Source organism: Pelophylax lessonae (genome assembly GCF_965119305.1).
Source record: "Pelophylax lessonae genome assembly, chromosome: 9".
Lineage (NCBI taxonomy): Eukaryota > Metazoa > Chordata > Amphibia > Anura > Ranidae > Pelophylax > Pelophylax lessonae.
Genome location: NC_138776.1, coordinates 95,527,900 through 95,545,081, shown reverse-complemented (window position 1 = coordinate 95,545,081; position 17,182 = coordinate 95,527,900). Strand labels below are relative to the sequence as shown.

At 41.9% G+C, this 17,182-nt stretch overlaps 1 protein-coding gene across 3 annotated transcripts in view; it reads right to left on the bottom strand.

Moving 5' to 3' along the window:
- Positions 1–293: 293 nt before the first annotated feature.
- Positions 294–17,182, bottom strand: part of CNNM2 (cyclin and CBS domain divalent metal cation transport mediator 2) — a 269,756-nt gene continuing 252,867 nt past the window's right edge. For all 3 annotated transcript variants that reach the window (XM_082268396.1, XM_082268397.1, XM_082268395.1), the window contains 2 exons: positions 6,725–6,909; positions 294–872 (listed from right to left, as the gene is read on the bottom strand). In XM_082268396.1, the coding sequence (XP_082124522.1) occupies positions 666–872; positions 6,725–6,909 (392 nt within the window). In that variant the 3' untranslated portion in view covers positions 294–665. The remainder of the gene's footprint in view (positions 873–6,724; positions 6,910–17,182) is intronic.

Below are 17,182 nucleotides of genomic sequence, written 5' to 3'. Positions count from 1 at the left end.
GAAATCTTAATCGGGTGTCAAACTCTATCAATCCTTTCTAGGATACAAATATTTGTTTGCAAACGCCTATCGGGGAAGCAGTGTGATGCCAACATAAAATGGGTCAGGTCACTTAGTACCATAATTCCCAAATATAGAACAGTAATGCTTATATGGAAAAACGTCACCGGTAATGAGATATCTGAAAACCATTTTGGGCTTCCACACTATACAATCAAGTCAACTGCACCTCAGGTGTGTAATTCCAAACATTAAATACCAAAATAAAATATAAACATAACATAAACTTAACATAAAAAAGCACAATAAATTTAATTTGAACGTTGTCTATGTATCCTTTAAATCTAATGAAGTGGGGCATAAAAAATATGTAGTGTTCCAAATTTTCATCTGAACAGGTAAGCCGTTTCTTTTTGGTCTCATACATGAAATATCAATCTCTTACTTATTACGTTTTTTTCTCTTCTAAACATCTGTCACACTCTAGTGTTAAACTCTTCGGGTTCTCTCACTGCTGGGCTCAGAATCTTTGGTCTCAGAATGCTGGATGGAATGTGGCAGGTGCACATACCAGACACCTTTTCATTCGCACAGACAATCCAGGAGTGAAGCTGTAGAATGGAGTGAAGATAGTCCTGAATTTAAGCAAGCTGTGTGACGTCGGCTCAGATAGGCCCTTCGTTGTGCATACTGTGATTGGACTTGTGTGAAACACAGTTCTGTTCATTGAGCAGATTAGCCGTTTCGTCGGTTAAACCGTCATGTAGCTCAGTTAGAGTCATTTCAATTTTAGTGTTTTCACTGTCTGAGGATTGTGGAGTTTTGTCCATTCGAGAAGCCATGAGGGCATTTTGGTACTGCTGCCTTGTTATCTATTGTGGTGAAAGCAGGAAAAAAAACAAAAAAAAAAAAACAGGGCATTAGCAAGAACATAAGTTGTACACACTCCATGTATTAAAACCACTAAAGCTGGGAGTAAAAAAGAATAAAAAAAAAAAAAAAGAATCCATGTGGAAGGTTGCAAAGGTGTCATGCAGTAGTGTGTTCTATCATAGTTCTGCAGCAGAAAGGTAGCTACAATCTGACCAGGTGCATGGACCAGCTTTTTTTTTTAAAAAAAGACATCAATGTAGATGAGCAGTTACCCATCTATTTTTACATAGGCACTATTGTATTGGAAATGTATAGAACCTTAAGACAACATCTGTAATGAGACAAACTTTAAGGCCGGGCACTTATGCCTCTCTGCCTAACCCATGCCTCTATGAACACCCTGGATGCCCAGCACCCTGAGGTTCTCTACAAGGAAAATTTCAACACACTTTAACCCCTCTTCGTTTACTCCGGAAAGAACCAACTGCTTTCAGCACCTCCCTATTGGCTCATTTCTGCAAGATCAGTAATCTTACTGGACAGTTGGATGGTAAACTAGTGTACTTTGCGCCTAAAGATTTGGGTTACCACGTAACTTTTATCAATAGTGAGTGCCTGCCATGACCCACTGACAGGCTTGCTTTAAAGTGAAACGGTTTTGCCAATGCAGATATATACTCTCCTTACTTTTGCTCCCTCACCCCTCTGTTAAGCCACAGGGAGGGAGGAAAGACAGCCCTGTGTAAACTCCAAGAAGTCCCAGTCAGACCACGTGAAGACATGTGACAGCATTGGACCAAAAACCATTGTTACATGGACTAAGTAGTTTCTTTGCTCCTTGAAGCTAAATTGAGCAGTGGAAACAAAGAAAAGGAGAGTATATGTGTTAACTTCATGTACAAGGGATATAGGGTTTAATATACTGCCATCTTGTGGTCATTTCGGTTACTGCATCTTTTTCAGTGTTCCCTCCTATTCTATGATGTATTTCCCCATCCTGTTTAGTTAGTGTGTAGGAGAAAATAAAGTACTGAGTGCAGAACCACGTCGTGTCTGTGGAGTTTATCAATGGTAGCAGAGGATGGTTTCCAACTATAGAGTACCACCTAAGTTTGACGAAATAAGACCATACGAGTGCTGGAAAAATGAAATTAGTATTTGGAAACTTGTTACGGATTTGGACAAGAAGAAGCAGGCACTAGCGGTGGTGTTAGGGCTCGAGGGGCGAGCCAGAGAGACCGCTTTGGATATACCCACGAGCGAAAGAAAAAGACCGCGCTTATGAAGCGTACTCTCATTTCGACTCGATTTCCAAAGACAGCGCGATGTCCATGGCAGACTACATCATAGACTTTGAGCAGAGATACAACCGCATGAAGAAATACAACATGACCTTGCCTGACGCTGTGTTAGCGTTTAAACTACTGGACACGGCTTGTCTTGAAGAGAAGAGTAGGCAGCTAGCACTTACAGCGTGCACAGATTTAACATTTGCATCCATGAAGTCAGCGTTAAAACGGATTTTCGGAGGAAAAACCAGTGGAGCAAGTGGAGGCAGCTTGACTCAAGATGCGGCGTTTTTCACGGAGCAGAGGCCACCAGGTAAATTCAGACGGAACAACAGCCAGTCACAGAGTAGACAGTGGCAGCCACAGCAAGGTACAAACCCGCTCGACAAATATGGTAAGCGAACAAAATGAGTAATTTGTCAGAGCACGTACCATTGGGCCAAAGACTGTCCTCATCAGAGAAATGAAGTAAAGCTAGCAGAAGATGAAAATGTCGAAGAGTGTAACATTACACTGTTTACAAAAGTTATGACGGACTCGGAGATCTTCCTAACTGAATCACTGGGATCAGCTATCATTGACACAGCATGCACACGTACTGTTTGTGGTGAAAAGTGGCTGGATAGTTACATGGAAGACCTGAGCCAAAGCCAAATAAACAAACTGATGCAAAACAGAATCTTCAAGCTGTAGACCTTTCAGATTTGGTGATGGTCAGGTGGTACACTCCTACAGAAAGGTAAAGCTTCCCGCTAAGATCGGACCAACAAAATGTCACATTGAAACGGAAGTTGTTCCTGTTGATATCCCTTTACTGCTGAGCAAAATGGCTCTAAAGAGAGCAGGAACTGTTTTAGACATGGAGAATGACAAAGTTGTCATGTTCAAGCAACCAGTGCCTCTTGAGCTCACTAGTTCGGGACACTACTGTATCGACATTAGAGATGGTAATACTGAAGTGGACACCAATGAAAGTGAAGTTCTTGTCATCACAGCAGAGATGTCTACAAAAGAGAAGCGTAAAGTTCTCCTGAAGCTTCACAAACAGTTTGGCCATGCCTCTGCAGACCGGCTGCAGAGGCTTATCCTCAGCTCTGGAAATACTGACAAAGACTATCCAGTTATTCTGCAAGAGATTATCCGTGACTGTGAGGTATGTCAAAGATATAATAGGACCAAGCCTAGGCCTGCTGTGGGTTTGCCTTTAGCCTCAGAGTACAATGAGACGGTGGCAATGGATTTACATGAGCTGGAACCTGGCATATGGTACCTCCACATCATCGACCATTTCACACGCTTCAGCGGTGGAAACATTGTGAGAATAAAGAAAGCCTCTGAAATTGTCAACTCTTTCATTCACTCGTGGATAAGTGTTCATGGTGCCCCAAAACGGATATACACTGACAACGGTGGTGAGTTCAATAATGAGGAGATAAGAGAGATGGCAGAAAAATTCAACATTGAGATGAAGACCACAGCGGCATACAGTCCTTGGAGCAACGGACTGCTGGAGAGACACAACATGACTCTGACTGAGATTCTTCTGAAGGTGAAAAGGGAAAACGGGTGTGGCTGGCAGACTGCTCTAGACTGGGCTTTAATGGCCAAGAACAGTATGATTAATGTGCATGGTTATAGTTCACACCAGCTGGTGTTTGGTCACAGTCCTAATCTTCCCTCCATTTTGGTTAATAAACTGCCTGCTCTAGAAGGCACTTCTATGAGTACTAGAGTAGGACAGCACCTAGCAGCATTGCATGCTTCCAGAAGAGCATTCACAGAGGTGGAATGCTCAGAAAGAATAAAAAGAGCTTTACGAAAGCAGCTTAGGCCTACAGATGAAAAGTATGAGACAGGAGACAGAGTGTACTACAAACGAGCAGACCGTACAGAGTGGAAAGGTCCTGCTGTAGTTATCGGTCAAGATGGCTCTGTAGTGTTTGTCAGACATGGTGGTATCCTTGTCAGAGTACACCAGTCCAGGCTGAATAAAGTTAATGCACAGGATGGGGATACACTTGTACTATCTGATATTCCTGGAGATAGTACAGAAAAAGAAAATGTAATACACACTGATATGTCAGAAAATTCAGATGATGAAATGAGTGTTAATAGAGAAGTGCAAATCCATGAAAACACAGAAACAGATGATAGAGAAGATGTGAGACAAACTAATGAGAGGGATGCTACTAATACAGTGGGTTCTACGGGTGTCAAACTGAAAACAGGTCAGACAGTGACATTTACAAACAGAAATGATGAGACAAAACACACGGCCAGAGTTTTAGGCAGAGCAGGGAAAGCAAAAGGGCAATAAAGAAACTGGTACAATGTGCAGTATCTTGAACCAAATGGCAACGAGGGTCAAAAGGAAGCTTTAGACATGTCACAAGTTGATGATCTTCTCACTGAATGTGAGAACACCGATGGCGATGTACTTATTACCAAAGACATCTCTTTTGATGCTGCTAAACAGCAAGAGATTGACAACTGGCAAAATAATAATGTTTACGAAGAAGTCACAGACAAAAGGTCAGAAATGTATCTCTACTAGATGGGTCTGTACGTTAAAGGAAACTTCTAGTGGTGTTGTTCCCAAAGCCCGCCTTGTGGCGAGAGGTTTTGAAGAAGTCAATATGCATGAATTACAGAAAGATTCTCCCACATGTGCATCAGAATCACTCAGGCTACTGTTAGCTGTAATTTGTCAAAACAAATGGCAAGTGAACTCTATGGATATTAAGTCTGCTTTTTTGCAGGGAATGGAACTCTCAAGAGACATTTACATTCGTCCCCCACCAGAAGCGAGCGTGGACAATGTGTTGTGGAAACTAAAGAAATGTGTGTATGGACTTGCAGATGCTTCCCTCTACTGGTACAACAAGGTCAAAGAACTCATGCTGAAAAGTGGGGGTAAAATGTCACGGGTTGATCCTGCAGTGTTTTATTGGCAGAATGAGCAGTCTGAGGTAACAGGAGTACTGGCATGCCATGTGGATGATTTTTTTTGGGCAGGTTCAGAGCATTTTGTAACCAATGTCATCCCTGTGCTTAAATCTGCATTTCACGTGGGTCGTGAAGAGTGTGAGAGTTTTTCATATGTGGGGATGAACATTGCTACTGTGGGTGGTGTAGTACAGGTGCATCAGCACAGTTATATTGAAAACCTACAACCAATTCATTTGCAGGCAACACGTGCTGTACAGAGAGAGGCCCCACTGAATGAGAAAGAAAGAGAACAACTCAGATCCAAAATAGGACAGGTTCTGTGGGTTGCTAAACAAACAAGACCAGATGTTATGTTTGACACATGTAGCCTAGCATCCGACATTAAGAATGCTACTGTTCAGTCCATACATGAAGTGAACAAAGTGATCCGTAAACTTAAATCAGAGAAGGAACACTTAAGTTTCAATACTTGGGTAACAGTGAGGATTTGAGTTTGGTAGTATTCAGTGATGCTTCACTGGGCAATCTTCCAGATGGAGGTACACAGGGTGGGGCTCTAATTGCCCTCATGGAAAAATCAGGAAAGTTCTCCCCACTGTTTTGGCAATCTAAAAAAATTAGACGTGTGGTAAGAAGCACACTGGCAGGAGAAACCCTTGCCATGTCAGATGGTATTGACAATGCTATGTTCTTGGCTATGCTCTACTCTGAACTCACTACTGGTAAAGCTGATCTTAATGCTCTTCCTCTTGTCTGTGTTACTGATAACCATTCCCTGTTTGACGCTCTTAAGTCTACAAAACAGGTCACAGAGAAGAGACTAAGATTAGAAATAAGCGGTGTCAAAGAGCTCATACATGCTAATAAAATCAAAGATGTGCGTTGGTCAACAGCCAAGTCACAACTTGCTGACTGTTTGACAAAAAAAGGTGCTTCCTCTCTTATGCTTCTTAAAGCGCTGTATGAGGGTGTATGGAAACTGTAAAATCTGGTCCATTGAGCATATATCTTGGTATTTTTTTTGTTTGTTTAAATACGCAAACTCACTTGAATGCTACTGTGTTCTGAAAATCATTTTTGTGTGACAATGTTTTATGTCAAACTCACCCGTTCTTTTTTTTATCTTAAGAAGAGAGTGAGATTGTTAACTTCATGTACAAGGGATATAGTTGTTTAATATACTGCCATCTTGTGGTCATTTCGGTTACTGCATCTTTTTCAGTGTTCCCTCCTATTCTATGATGTATTTCCCCTTCCTGTTTAGTTAGTGTGTAGGAGAAAATAAAGTACTGAGTGCAGAACCACGTCGTGTCTGTGGAGTTTATCATATGCATGGTCTAAGCACCGTTAAGGAAAGTATACAACATGTGCTAGGCACAGGTTAGCTTTAAGACACAGAAATGGAACCCTAAACAAGTTTATTAACTCTATCCCAAAACATGACAAATTTTGTCTGCAACACAATTACTACTTGAGCAACATTTACTATACTTTTGTTCCATGCATCTGTGTATGTTTTATTGTTGTTACATCCTTTCTATGCCCTTGCTCTGTAGATCTGTGGAAGATGGTGGTACTATATAAACAAACAGTGGCAGAAAATCAGAAAATACCTTGACAAACTGCAGGTCTGTTATGGCTCTCACAGAGTAATCTGGGATGTACACTTGTAAGAATGATGCATTTAGCTGGTTATTACTGCTCCCCAGCGTTGGAGTGACGGCATCAATTCGGTCACTTCTGTTTAGGGAGTCCGAATGATTTAATCCACAGGGGCGAGGTGGTGATTTATTTTCAGCTAATAGACACATTAAGAAAAAAATTGTTACAGTTTTATTACAGATGGATCAAGACATTTGTGCATGTAATACACAAACCTTAGAATATTGTAACCTGAGTGCTGCTCGCGAATTCGTTTGGGAGGGCCAAGCCAGGGTTACTTACAGAGATCTAACAAGTGAACAGTTCAGCCCACCAGCATTTACCTCTGACACTAGTGGTAGCTGGACAGAGCTGGCAAATAAGACCATAAAGTCCTGATCCCTGATGTGCAAATTATTTTTAAAGACCCCTAACAGTACCTCATTCGCAGTTCTCTTTCCTTTAATTCTAAATATTAGACAAATCATCAAAAACTTACAAACTTTACACAAAGCTAAATGTCAATTGAATTAGGTTAAGTTCATTGTCCTGTCTTAAAGTGGAGTTACATTCACTGTTGTAAGTTTCCCAACCCGCGTTGGTAATCACAATTACATTACTCATCGGAAGTGTTTTTTTTTTTTCAAATGGTTTACCTTATTAGGCCATTAAAACGGTCCTCTTCCACTGTACCTTGCCACGGCGCAGTACGTCATATCCGGCCACACATTGGCTCCTGGGATAGGAGCATCATCAATCCCAGGAGCCAATGGGCAGCCTTTGCTTCTATTACCATAGCTGAGCTTTGTATGCAATGCGTATGTGGGAGATCGGGAGGTGCATGCTGGGTAGCCAGAAGCACCATATCCCTGAAAGAGCATCGAGTGGGCTTCAGATGCTCACACTGAAGATGGGAACACGCTCACTGAGGAAAGCAAAGTGTGTTTTTTACACAACAATCTAACAAGAAAAACTACATTCAGCACAAATGCCAGAATGTGTTAGAAAAGATGAGACCATTGCAGGGGTGTTTTTTAGTTAAAATAAAAAAAAAAAAAAAAACCCGAAAAAAGGCTGGAACTCCGTTTTAGATAGAAAGGCAGGCTGATGGGACACAAAATTCTAATTTCGCATGTCTTTATTGAACACAAACCTATTAAACATTAACAGTGCTGGAGGAAAAAGTAAGTGAACTCAAAATAATTACTTCAACGAAAGCTAACTGGGAGTCGGTAGTTTGCCCATCTGAAGTCCAACAAATGAAATGAGTTTGGAGGTGTGGTTTATAGCTACTTAGATTGATAAAAGACATTCAAACATTTTAAGATCACTGTTCATAGGAAGTATCAGCTGAAGTGAACCATCCCCTCGCAAAAAGGAGCTCTTTGAAAACATACAATCAGTAGTTGATCTGCATAAGGCTGAAAAGGGACACAAAGCAATCTCATCAGTCGACAGTTAGACAAATGGTCTATAAATGGAGATAGTTTAGTACTGTGCTACTGTGGCTACTCTTCCTAGAAGTGGGTGCCCAGACAAGATGACTGCCAAGGTACAATTCTGAATCTTCAATGGAGTAAAGAAGAACCCATGAGTAATAGCTAAAGGCTTGAAAACACTGAACTGGCAAACATTCCTGTACATGAGTCTACCATATGTATGTCTTTGAACAGGCAGGGTGCCCGTGGCAGAACACCATGGTAGAAAGCTGCTGCCCTCAAAAAACAAAACAACATTGCTGTGTGCTTGAAGCTCGCCAAAGGGCACTTTGGCAAAGCAAAATGCTACAAGGAAAATGTTTTGTGGACTGATAAAAAAAGTTGAATTGTTCAGGAACAATGCTCAGCACTATCCTGGCACAAAAAGGGCACAGCTTGCCAACATCAAAATATCATCCCAACCGTTAAGTGAAATGGAGGGAGCATCATGATTTGCTGCCCCAGGGCCTGGACCATTTGCCATAATCAAGGGGAAAGTTTCCAAACTATCCTACAGGATAATGTTAGGGTGGCTGTTCGCCAGCTGAAGCTTAGTAGAATTTGGGTGATGCAGCAGGACAAGCATCCTAAGCATCGAAGCAAATCCACCATGAACTGGCTTCAGAAAAATAAAATGCGTTTTGGATTGGCCTAGTCAGAGCCCAGACCATAACCCCATAGAAATGTTGCAGAATGACCTCAAATCTCTCGATCGACTGCTGTACAAACAGCAAATTGGAAAAGGTTAGCTTGATCAGTTCAGCTGGCTATGGCCGATGGTGCTGATGAGTGTATTCTGATGGCAGGGAAGTCCCCGCTGTCAGAATACAATAGCTCTGCATGAGGGATTCCCCCATCCAGATTGAATGTGGTTGGGGGAATCACTTCATTTTGTTTTGTTTCATTCATTCAACCCACTGGTTGAATGACAGAAAATGAATAAAAGTATGGCCTGCCTAAATGTTATTTAACAGTAGCAGAGCAAATTCTGCCTGGCCACATAAGACTGTGCGGTGTGGCAGCACTAACTAAATATCAGGACTGGCTGGACAGGAAAAGAAATAATTTACCAGGTAACTTGGCAAAAACTTGGCAGTGCCAGGATAATTAGAGGGGGCAAAGAGACCACTAACCTGTTTCTATTGCATTGCTGACTATCTGGGGAAAGAGATTCTACAGGTTTCTGGCCAGTGATGCCATGGAACCAGTGATGCCATGGAAACAGGTCAGTGGTTTTTAGCCCCTGCCAGCAATCCTGTTGCTGGCAAGTTGCCACTAGTGACAGGATTAACTTTTATAAGTTAAAAATTTTTGCTCGGTATTTTTTTTTTTTGGTATAAACTTTTCTTCCACAAATCAGAATAGATTTCACAGATAAGCAACACCTCTGTTTTTATGGATCAAAACATATATAAATCAATCAAAAATATATATAAATCTTTATATAGCAAAACAGACACAGAATAAATGGTGTGCGGAGGATGTTTTCAGTCTAAAAACTGTAACAGAAAAAGAAGTGCATTTGTTCACACTTCACAAAACGTGTGTGTGTGTGTGTGTACATATATATATATATATATATATACACACACACACACACACATACACAGTGCCTTGCGAAAGTATTCGGCCCCCTTGAACTTTGCGACCTTTGCCACATTTCAGGCTTCAAAGAAAGATATAAAATTGTATTTTTTTGTGAAGAATCAACAAGTGGGAAACAATCATGAAGTGGAACGAAATTTATTGGATATTTCAAAACTTTGTTAACAAATAAAAAACTGAAAAATTGGGCGTGCAAAATTATTAAGCCCCTTTACTTTCAGTGCAGCAAACTCTCTCCAGAAGTTGAGGATCTCTGAATGATCCAATGTTAACCTAAATGACTAATGATGATAAATAGACCTGTGTGTAATCAAGTCTCCGTATAAATGCACCTGCACTTTGATAGTCTCAGAGGTCCGTTTAAAGCGCAGAGAGCATCATGAAGAACAAGGAACACACCAGGCAGGTCCGAGATACTGTTGTGGAGAAGTTTAAAGCCGGATTTGGATACAAAAAGATTTCCCAAGGTTTAAACATACCATGGAGCACTGTGCAAGCAATAATATTGAAATGGAAGGAGTATCAGACCACTGCAAATCTACGAAGATCTGGCCGTCCCTCTAAACTTTCAGCTCATACAAGGATAAGACTGATCAGAGATGCAGCCAAGAGGCCCATGATCACTCTGGATGAACTGCAGAGATCTACAGCTGAGGTGGGAGACTCTGTCCATAGGACAACAATCAGTCATATACTGCACAAATCGGGCCTTTATGGAAGAGTGGCAAGAAGAAAGCCATTTCTTAAAGATATCCATAAAAAGTGTTGTTTAAAGTTTGCCACAAGCCACCTGGGAGACACACCAAACATGTGGAAGAAGGTACTCTGGTCAGATGAAACCAAAATCAAACTTTTTGGCAACAATGCAAAACGTTATGTTTGGCGTAAAAGCAACACAGCTCATCACCCTGAACACACCATCCCCACTGTCAAACATGGTGGTGGCAGCATCATGGTTTGGGCCTGCTTTTCTTCAGCAGGGACAGGGAAGATGGATGGAGCCAAATACAGGACCATTCTGGAAGAAAACCTGATGGAGTCTGCAAAAGACCTGAGACTGGGACGGAGATTTGTCTTCCAACAAGACAATGATCCAAAACATAAAGCAAAATCTACAATGGAATGGTTCACAAATAAACATATCCAGGTGTCAGAATGGCCAAGTAAAAGTCCAGACCTGAATCCAATCGAGAATCTGTGGAAAGAACTGAAAACTGCTGTTCGCAAACGCTCTCCATCCAACAAATTTCAGTCTCTCGATGTGCAAAACTAATAGAGACATACCCCAAGCGACTTACAGCTGTAATCGCAGCAAAAGGTGGCGCTACAAAGTATTAACTTTAGGAGGCTGAATAATTTTGCACGCCCAATTTTTCAGTTTTTTATTTGTTAAAAAAGTTTGAAATATCCAATTAATTTCATTCCACTTCATGATTGTGTCACACTTGTTGATTCTTCACAAAAAATTTTACATCTTTATGTTTGAAGCCTGAAATGTGGCAAAAGGTCGAAAAGTTCAAGGGGGCCGAATACTTTCGCAAGGCACTGTGTGTGTGTATATATATATATATATATATATATATATATATATATATATATATATATATATATATATAGTTATATAGATATAGATATATATAAAAACAAACAGCCTGGATTTTTCTTTAATTAAATAGAGATTACTGCATGTCAGGTTAAAAAAAAAAAAAAAAACTTGGAAAATTGACAGAATGCTGTGAGCAGGATTAATGACACTGAACCCACAGTACATTGGGCTGCCAAAGTAAGAGTCAATATGGCATAATAAAGGGATCAACAGAGTAAACCAATGAGATCTCTTCAATCAATATTAGATAATGTGTCTGTAATTGTAAGACTTGGAGAACAAGATTATAGGAAACACATAAATATGTTTTGGCTTGAGTTCTTCAAAACACACATGCACACATTTCTTCCGTTTTTTGGATACTTTAATCTTTTAATAATCAAGCTCACTTTTCCCAGGAATGCATTTAGCATCAAAGCGATTTTTCTCCTGTGGGTCACAGAAGGGCACTTAGTTCTGTACTCCTGTGACCCAGATTTAGCCGATAGCTGGCTAAAATCTGCTGTTGGCTGACATACCAGAGCCGGTCCGGGGTTTGCAGAGATTCCCGGCAATGTCGTTATCTGCCAAGATGCCTGATTGGCAGCCAGGTTAGCCTTTCAATGAGCTGCTGAAGGCCTGAGCCATCCATTCCCAACCCCCCCGCTGACACTCCAGTGAGGGGCAGAGCAGAGAGCCAGTGACTGACAGTGAGCTGAGTGATCAGCAGTCTTTGATCGCTCACTTCGCAGTGTAGACATCAATGCAGCCAGCTATGTGGTATGTATGTATGTTTGTTGTCGCTTTTAAGCCAAAAAAAACCCCAAAAAAAAGCAGATTACATAAAATAAGCATTTTTTAAAAATGCAAACTAACTTCACAGAGGCCCTACTTCTAAAACAGACAAATAAGCATGTGATCACCATTATCGCACTACTACACATCTTGTGAGCCTTTCCTAAAGCTTGCTGCAGTTCAAAGGGATTTGAACTACACAATGCAACACACATATTTTTGTCATGAATGTTAGAACAACCAGATTATCCAGAAAAATTAGGTCCGAGCAAAGTAACAGGGGAAGTCCAACCACCAACCACCAAGATCTAGTTGTTCTTGAGAAGATGTGTTAGAATTAGGTATTATCAGTTTGCCTTTATGTCAACAAAAGGTGTATAGCACAGAAGGCGTTTTTATGCCCCATGCACACAGGGCGTTCGCCTAGCTCTCCTAAACCCCTTTCTTGCTGGCAGGAGGAAAGCCAGACTGAGGCCTTAGACTGCGAAAATGCTGAAGGGCTGCAGTGAATTTTTGAAGTATGGTGAAGAAATGTCCCCTATTGTGAGAACAATCACAGAGGGATATGTTCGGCTAAAAAACTTCCCTCACGGGGTTACTGGAAACCATGGGAATGCAAATATTTAATTAGCTAATTTATCTCTGTATATGTTATAGATGCATTGGCCTTCATAAGGAGCAATAATAAGTGTCACTGATCATGCAGATGAAGCGGACAATCAATGGAAAAAGTAAGCTACGTTTCAGTGACGAAAAATGAGCGGTGACAGGAACTACATGTAGACAGAACTAGATGAATTTGTGCAATACCTATTATAACTAATGAGTGAGTCAGTAAAGTCAGTGTTCTTTTTTATTTTTTATTTTTAGTTTGCTGAAAAGTAAAGGCATACATGTGCTAGTGTGCATTCCATATTAGCACATTATGTGACACTTACCTCAAAACGAAGCCCTCGTCGTCCCCGCTGGAGGTCGCATCCATCTTCACCCGTCTTCCTTCCGGGTCCGCGGACTCTGGCTGTGCTACAGGAGTATGGCTGGGAGCCACCAGGTATGGCACAGGGCTATGATGAAATGGCACGGGCGGCCGTCCCTTCAGAATGCATGCGCCAATGACGTCATTGGCGCACTATACAGTAAATATCTCCTAAATGGTGCAAGTTTAGGAGATAGTTACAGTACCTATAGTTCAGCCTTATTATAGGCTTACCACTAGGTGCAAGTCAGAGATGGGGGCTTACAACCACTTTAACCTCCCTGGCAGTATTCCCAAGCGCGGCTCGGGGTTAATCTAGAGTACCAAAATCAGTAACCCCGAGCCACACTTGGGATTACCCCACAATAAAACTCACTTTCCCCTGCGATCCCCGCCGTCCTCCCCCACCTGTCCTCCAGCTATCCGCCCGCTGTCCTCCTGCTGTGTGCTCGGCCGATGCCGACACCTGTCTTCCAGTTCCATTCCCTGCGAGCGCCGCGACGCAGGGGGGTGGAACCGGCAGCAATTTCAAAAATGTAAATAAAGCAAATGACATGATACAAAGTTGTTATCCTAACGGATTACACTGTATCCTGCCATTTCACCTCAGGATTTCACCTGGTGACTTTTCCAGTGCCCTGCCTGTGCTTTTCCAGTTCTTTGTGCCTGGAAAATTGAGAAGGACCATGGTGTCCAAAAAGCGTTCTTTTTGCTCAAAAGCACCTTTAAATGAACTGAAAAACAGCGACAGCGAAACTGAGTTACTTGAAGAACTGAGCGATAGCGATTAGTGGGAAAATTCATCATCAGGTACGGAAAGTGACGATTCTGCAACTGAGCTCAGCGATGTGCGGACTTGGTGCTTTATTGACTGCGGTACGAATCAGGCAGCGCCCCCAAGATTCCCATTTACAGGAGCACATTGTATGAAAGTTGACTTTGACCATGACATGATATCAATCATATATGGTCTTAGGACACTAGAAAACAAATGAAAAAACTGTAGGCCAGCCAAGGATAACCCCTTCTTTCACCAGAATTCCTTCGTTTTGTAGCAAGCAGTATTGGCAGCATGATCATAAACACAAATAGGCAGAACCTGTGTCCCTCAACAAACTGCAAGAAAAGGCAAGTACAAAAATCCAATTTTCTTTCTCGTCCACTGAGGAACACAGGAGGTTATTCACTTTTAGGGCATCCAAAAGCAGGTGATTTAGGAGATGTCAATACAGCAACTGAGGGACTGGCAACAGCAAACAAAAATGCTAAAAGGTTTCAAGAAAACAGAAAACTGGGAACTGCCTGCAGCTCAAAGAGCCACCTGAAGGACCTTACACCCAAAGCAGATGAGGCTTGAAAAATCTACCTAGTGAAATACGGGAACAGAGGATCAGGTGCCTTTCAAATTTGTGAAAAAGTGGCTCAATGACAAAAAGCCCAATAAGCACTTATAGATTTAGTAAAGTGGGCCGTGACAGGAAAGGGTGGATTCTGACCTTAGAGACAGTCAGCTTGGATAATAGTCTGTCTGAGCCACCTAAGATGGTAGCATGAGAAGCTGGTGTACCTGTACAGGAACCATCCAGGATGACAAGTAGGGAATCCATCTTTGTGAAAGAAGCAGTGGTTGGGATATAAACTCTCACAGCCCAAACTACAACACAGATTCAGACAATCTGGTGAAGGACGATCTGGTGAGTCCAGCACCTCACATAGACATTTATTGGAGTACCTAATCCATCGGGGCCAATATGGAGCCATGAGTAGAATTACCTCATTTCATAAAGGCATTGATCAAGGTCTACTGAGTCCAAAGAGCCACTAGAGCATCCATTGCTTCCACTACAGGATTCCTGTACCTAGTGAAAAACCTTTTCAGCTTTTTGTTGAACCTGGATGCCAAGAGGTCCACATTCCATGTCCCTCACCTGGATACAGATGTTGCCAGCTGAAGAAGTCTGCCTGCCTATTGCCCATGCCTGGGAAGACTCGGCAGTCAATAGCAGACAAAGTTATAACATGAAGTTATGTCCATGAAAAGATCTGACCCACCTCTCTCTTGCCGTAGCAAGACTTCAAGTTCTTTCTTAATGATTACTGAATCAATCATCAGGGAGGAGATCCAACCAGTTTGGATGACCTTCCAGCAAGACGGTCTAGCACAACAGAGACAGCCAAATCTCCCGAAGCTCCAGAATGTTGACTGGGAGATGAGACTTCTCCATGATCAAGTTTCCTGCACTAACAGTGTGCCCATGACTCCTCCCTAGTCCAACAGATTGGCAGGCATTGTGATAGAAATACCCAATGACTTTTCTGATTTCAGAGTCTGAATCTGGAGCCACCAAGCCAGGGACAACCTAGCCTTCAGTGCCAGCCAAACTGGTCTGTCCAGGGACTGAACTGACTTCTATGACAACAAACAACAAACAGGATATTGTGTAGAAGAGGTCTGGAATGAAACCAGGCAAATGGTCCAGAACAAGGACTTTTATGCAAAAGTGTAGAGTCTGACGTTTCTCCTGTGGGAGAAACACTCTGGTCTAAGCGATTTAAAGGAATGGACCAAGATACTCCAAATGAGTTGGTTTCACCTGTGAGTTCTGAAGTTTCAGGATTCATCTGGACCATTGTAATATCTGTACAGCCAAGACAACATTGTCTGACAGAGCCTGTGCAGATTGTTTCCTCAGCTGAAGGTCATCTAAGTATTCCACAAGAGCGCAGCAGGGCTAGTATTGGAGCTAGAACCTTGCTGAAGAAGGGGACTTCAAGTGGCAGGGCCATGAGCTAGCAAAATAGGGGACCCACATGGGGACTATGGAAATTGTGCAATGACATGTGCATGGATTCCATGTGGAATTTTTGGGGCCGAAGGAAGACAACCGGTGCTTATAGATCCAAGATGGGGTTGGATGCCCTTTTGGGCTAGAGAACTGTAAGCAAGTTGTAGTAAAACCATGAAACCATTCTGCCACAGGAACTGGGAAAATGGCACCTTGGTCCAGAAGACCCATAAGGGTATGATGTAGTTCTTTTAACCTGTGCAGTAATACAGGGAGGTTGAGAGGAGGAGGAGGAGGAGGAGAGCAAAAATCCCACACCAACCATCTTTCAAAGGCAGGAATCTGAGGTGCAAGCTGTGCAAATGTCCGCAAAGGCCAACAAACTCCCCCTCATCTTGGAAAGTGGGAGTGCACCTTTATGCAAGGAACTCTTGTCTGAGGGTTTTATGGACTTTGAGCTCTAGCATTTGCATGCACACTGGATACTAAGTTTGGGTTGCTTGGATGTGGACAATGCAGAAGTGATAAAAGAAAAGGGTCTTTTCTTGAACACCAGTGAGGGTCTCCCAGTCTGTTTAGGCAAAATGGGATCTGTAAAGTTCCCCAATTAAAATGAAGTGTCCCAAATAACTTCCAGGTTACCCTTGCCACATTCAACCCAACAGTGTCCAGATATGGCACTATGCTATGCTTAGGACGACTTTGCCAGATAACTGTAATCAGTAAAACCAGTTCTAGCAGCGATGTAGAAAACACATTTGATAAGTCTTGAAAGACTTGATAAAGTCTGAGGGGGAAAAAAAGGTGCTAGTAAAAATATGTTTACACAGTAGAGCTGAAGAACAGAAGTTTATCCTCCAAGGACAATGGCAAAAAACTAGGGAATGCTGTAAGTAGTTGGGGGGGTTATCCTGGGCTGGCCTACAGTTTTTAGTTTACCAGTGTCTATTCCTTATGAAGGCGGCAGAATAATCTAAAAGAATGACTTCTTGGGTCCCTCAATGGATAATTTTTTTTTCCATTTTGACTTGTCATATACTGTAATATTTTTTACAGTTATCAGATTAAAAAAAAAAAAAAAGAAAAACCAGGCAACCAATTTTCATCATCAGGCTAATTCTAAAACCTATTTCAAATATGAAGATTCTGGTTAAGTTCAGTATAAAGGCATGAAGTTGGAAAAGAGAGAAATCAAAGACTGGTAA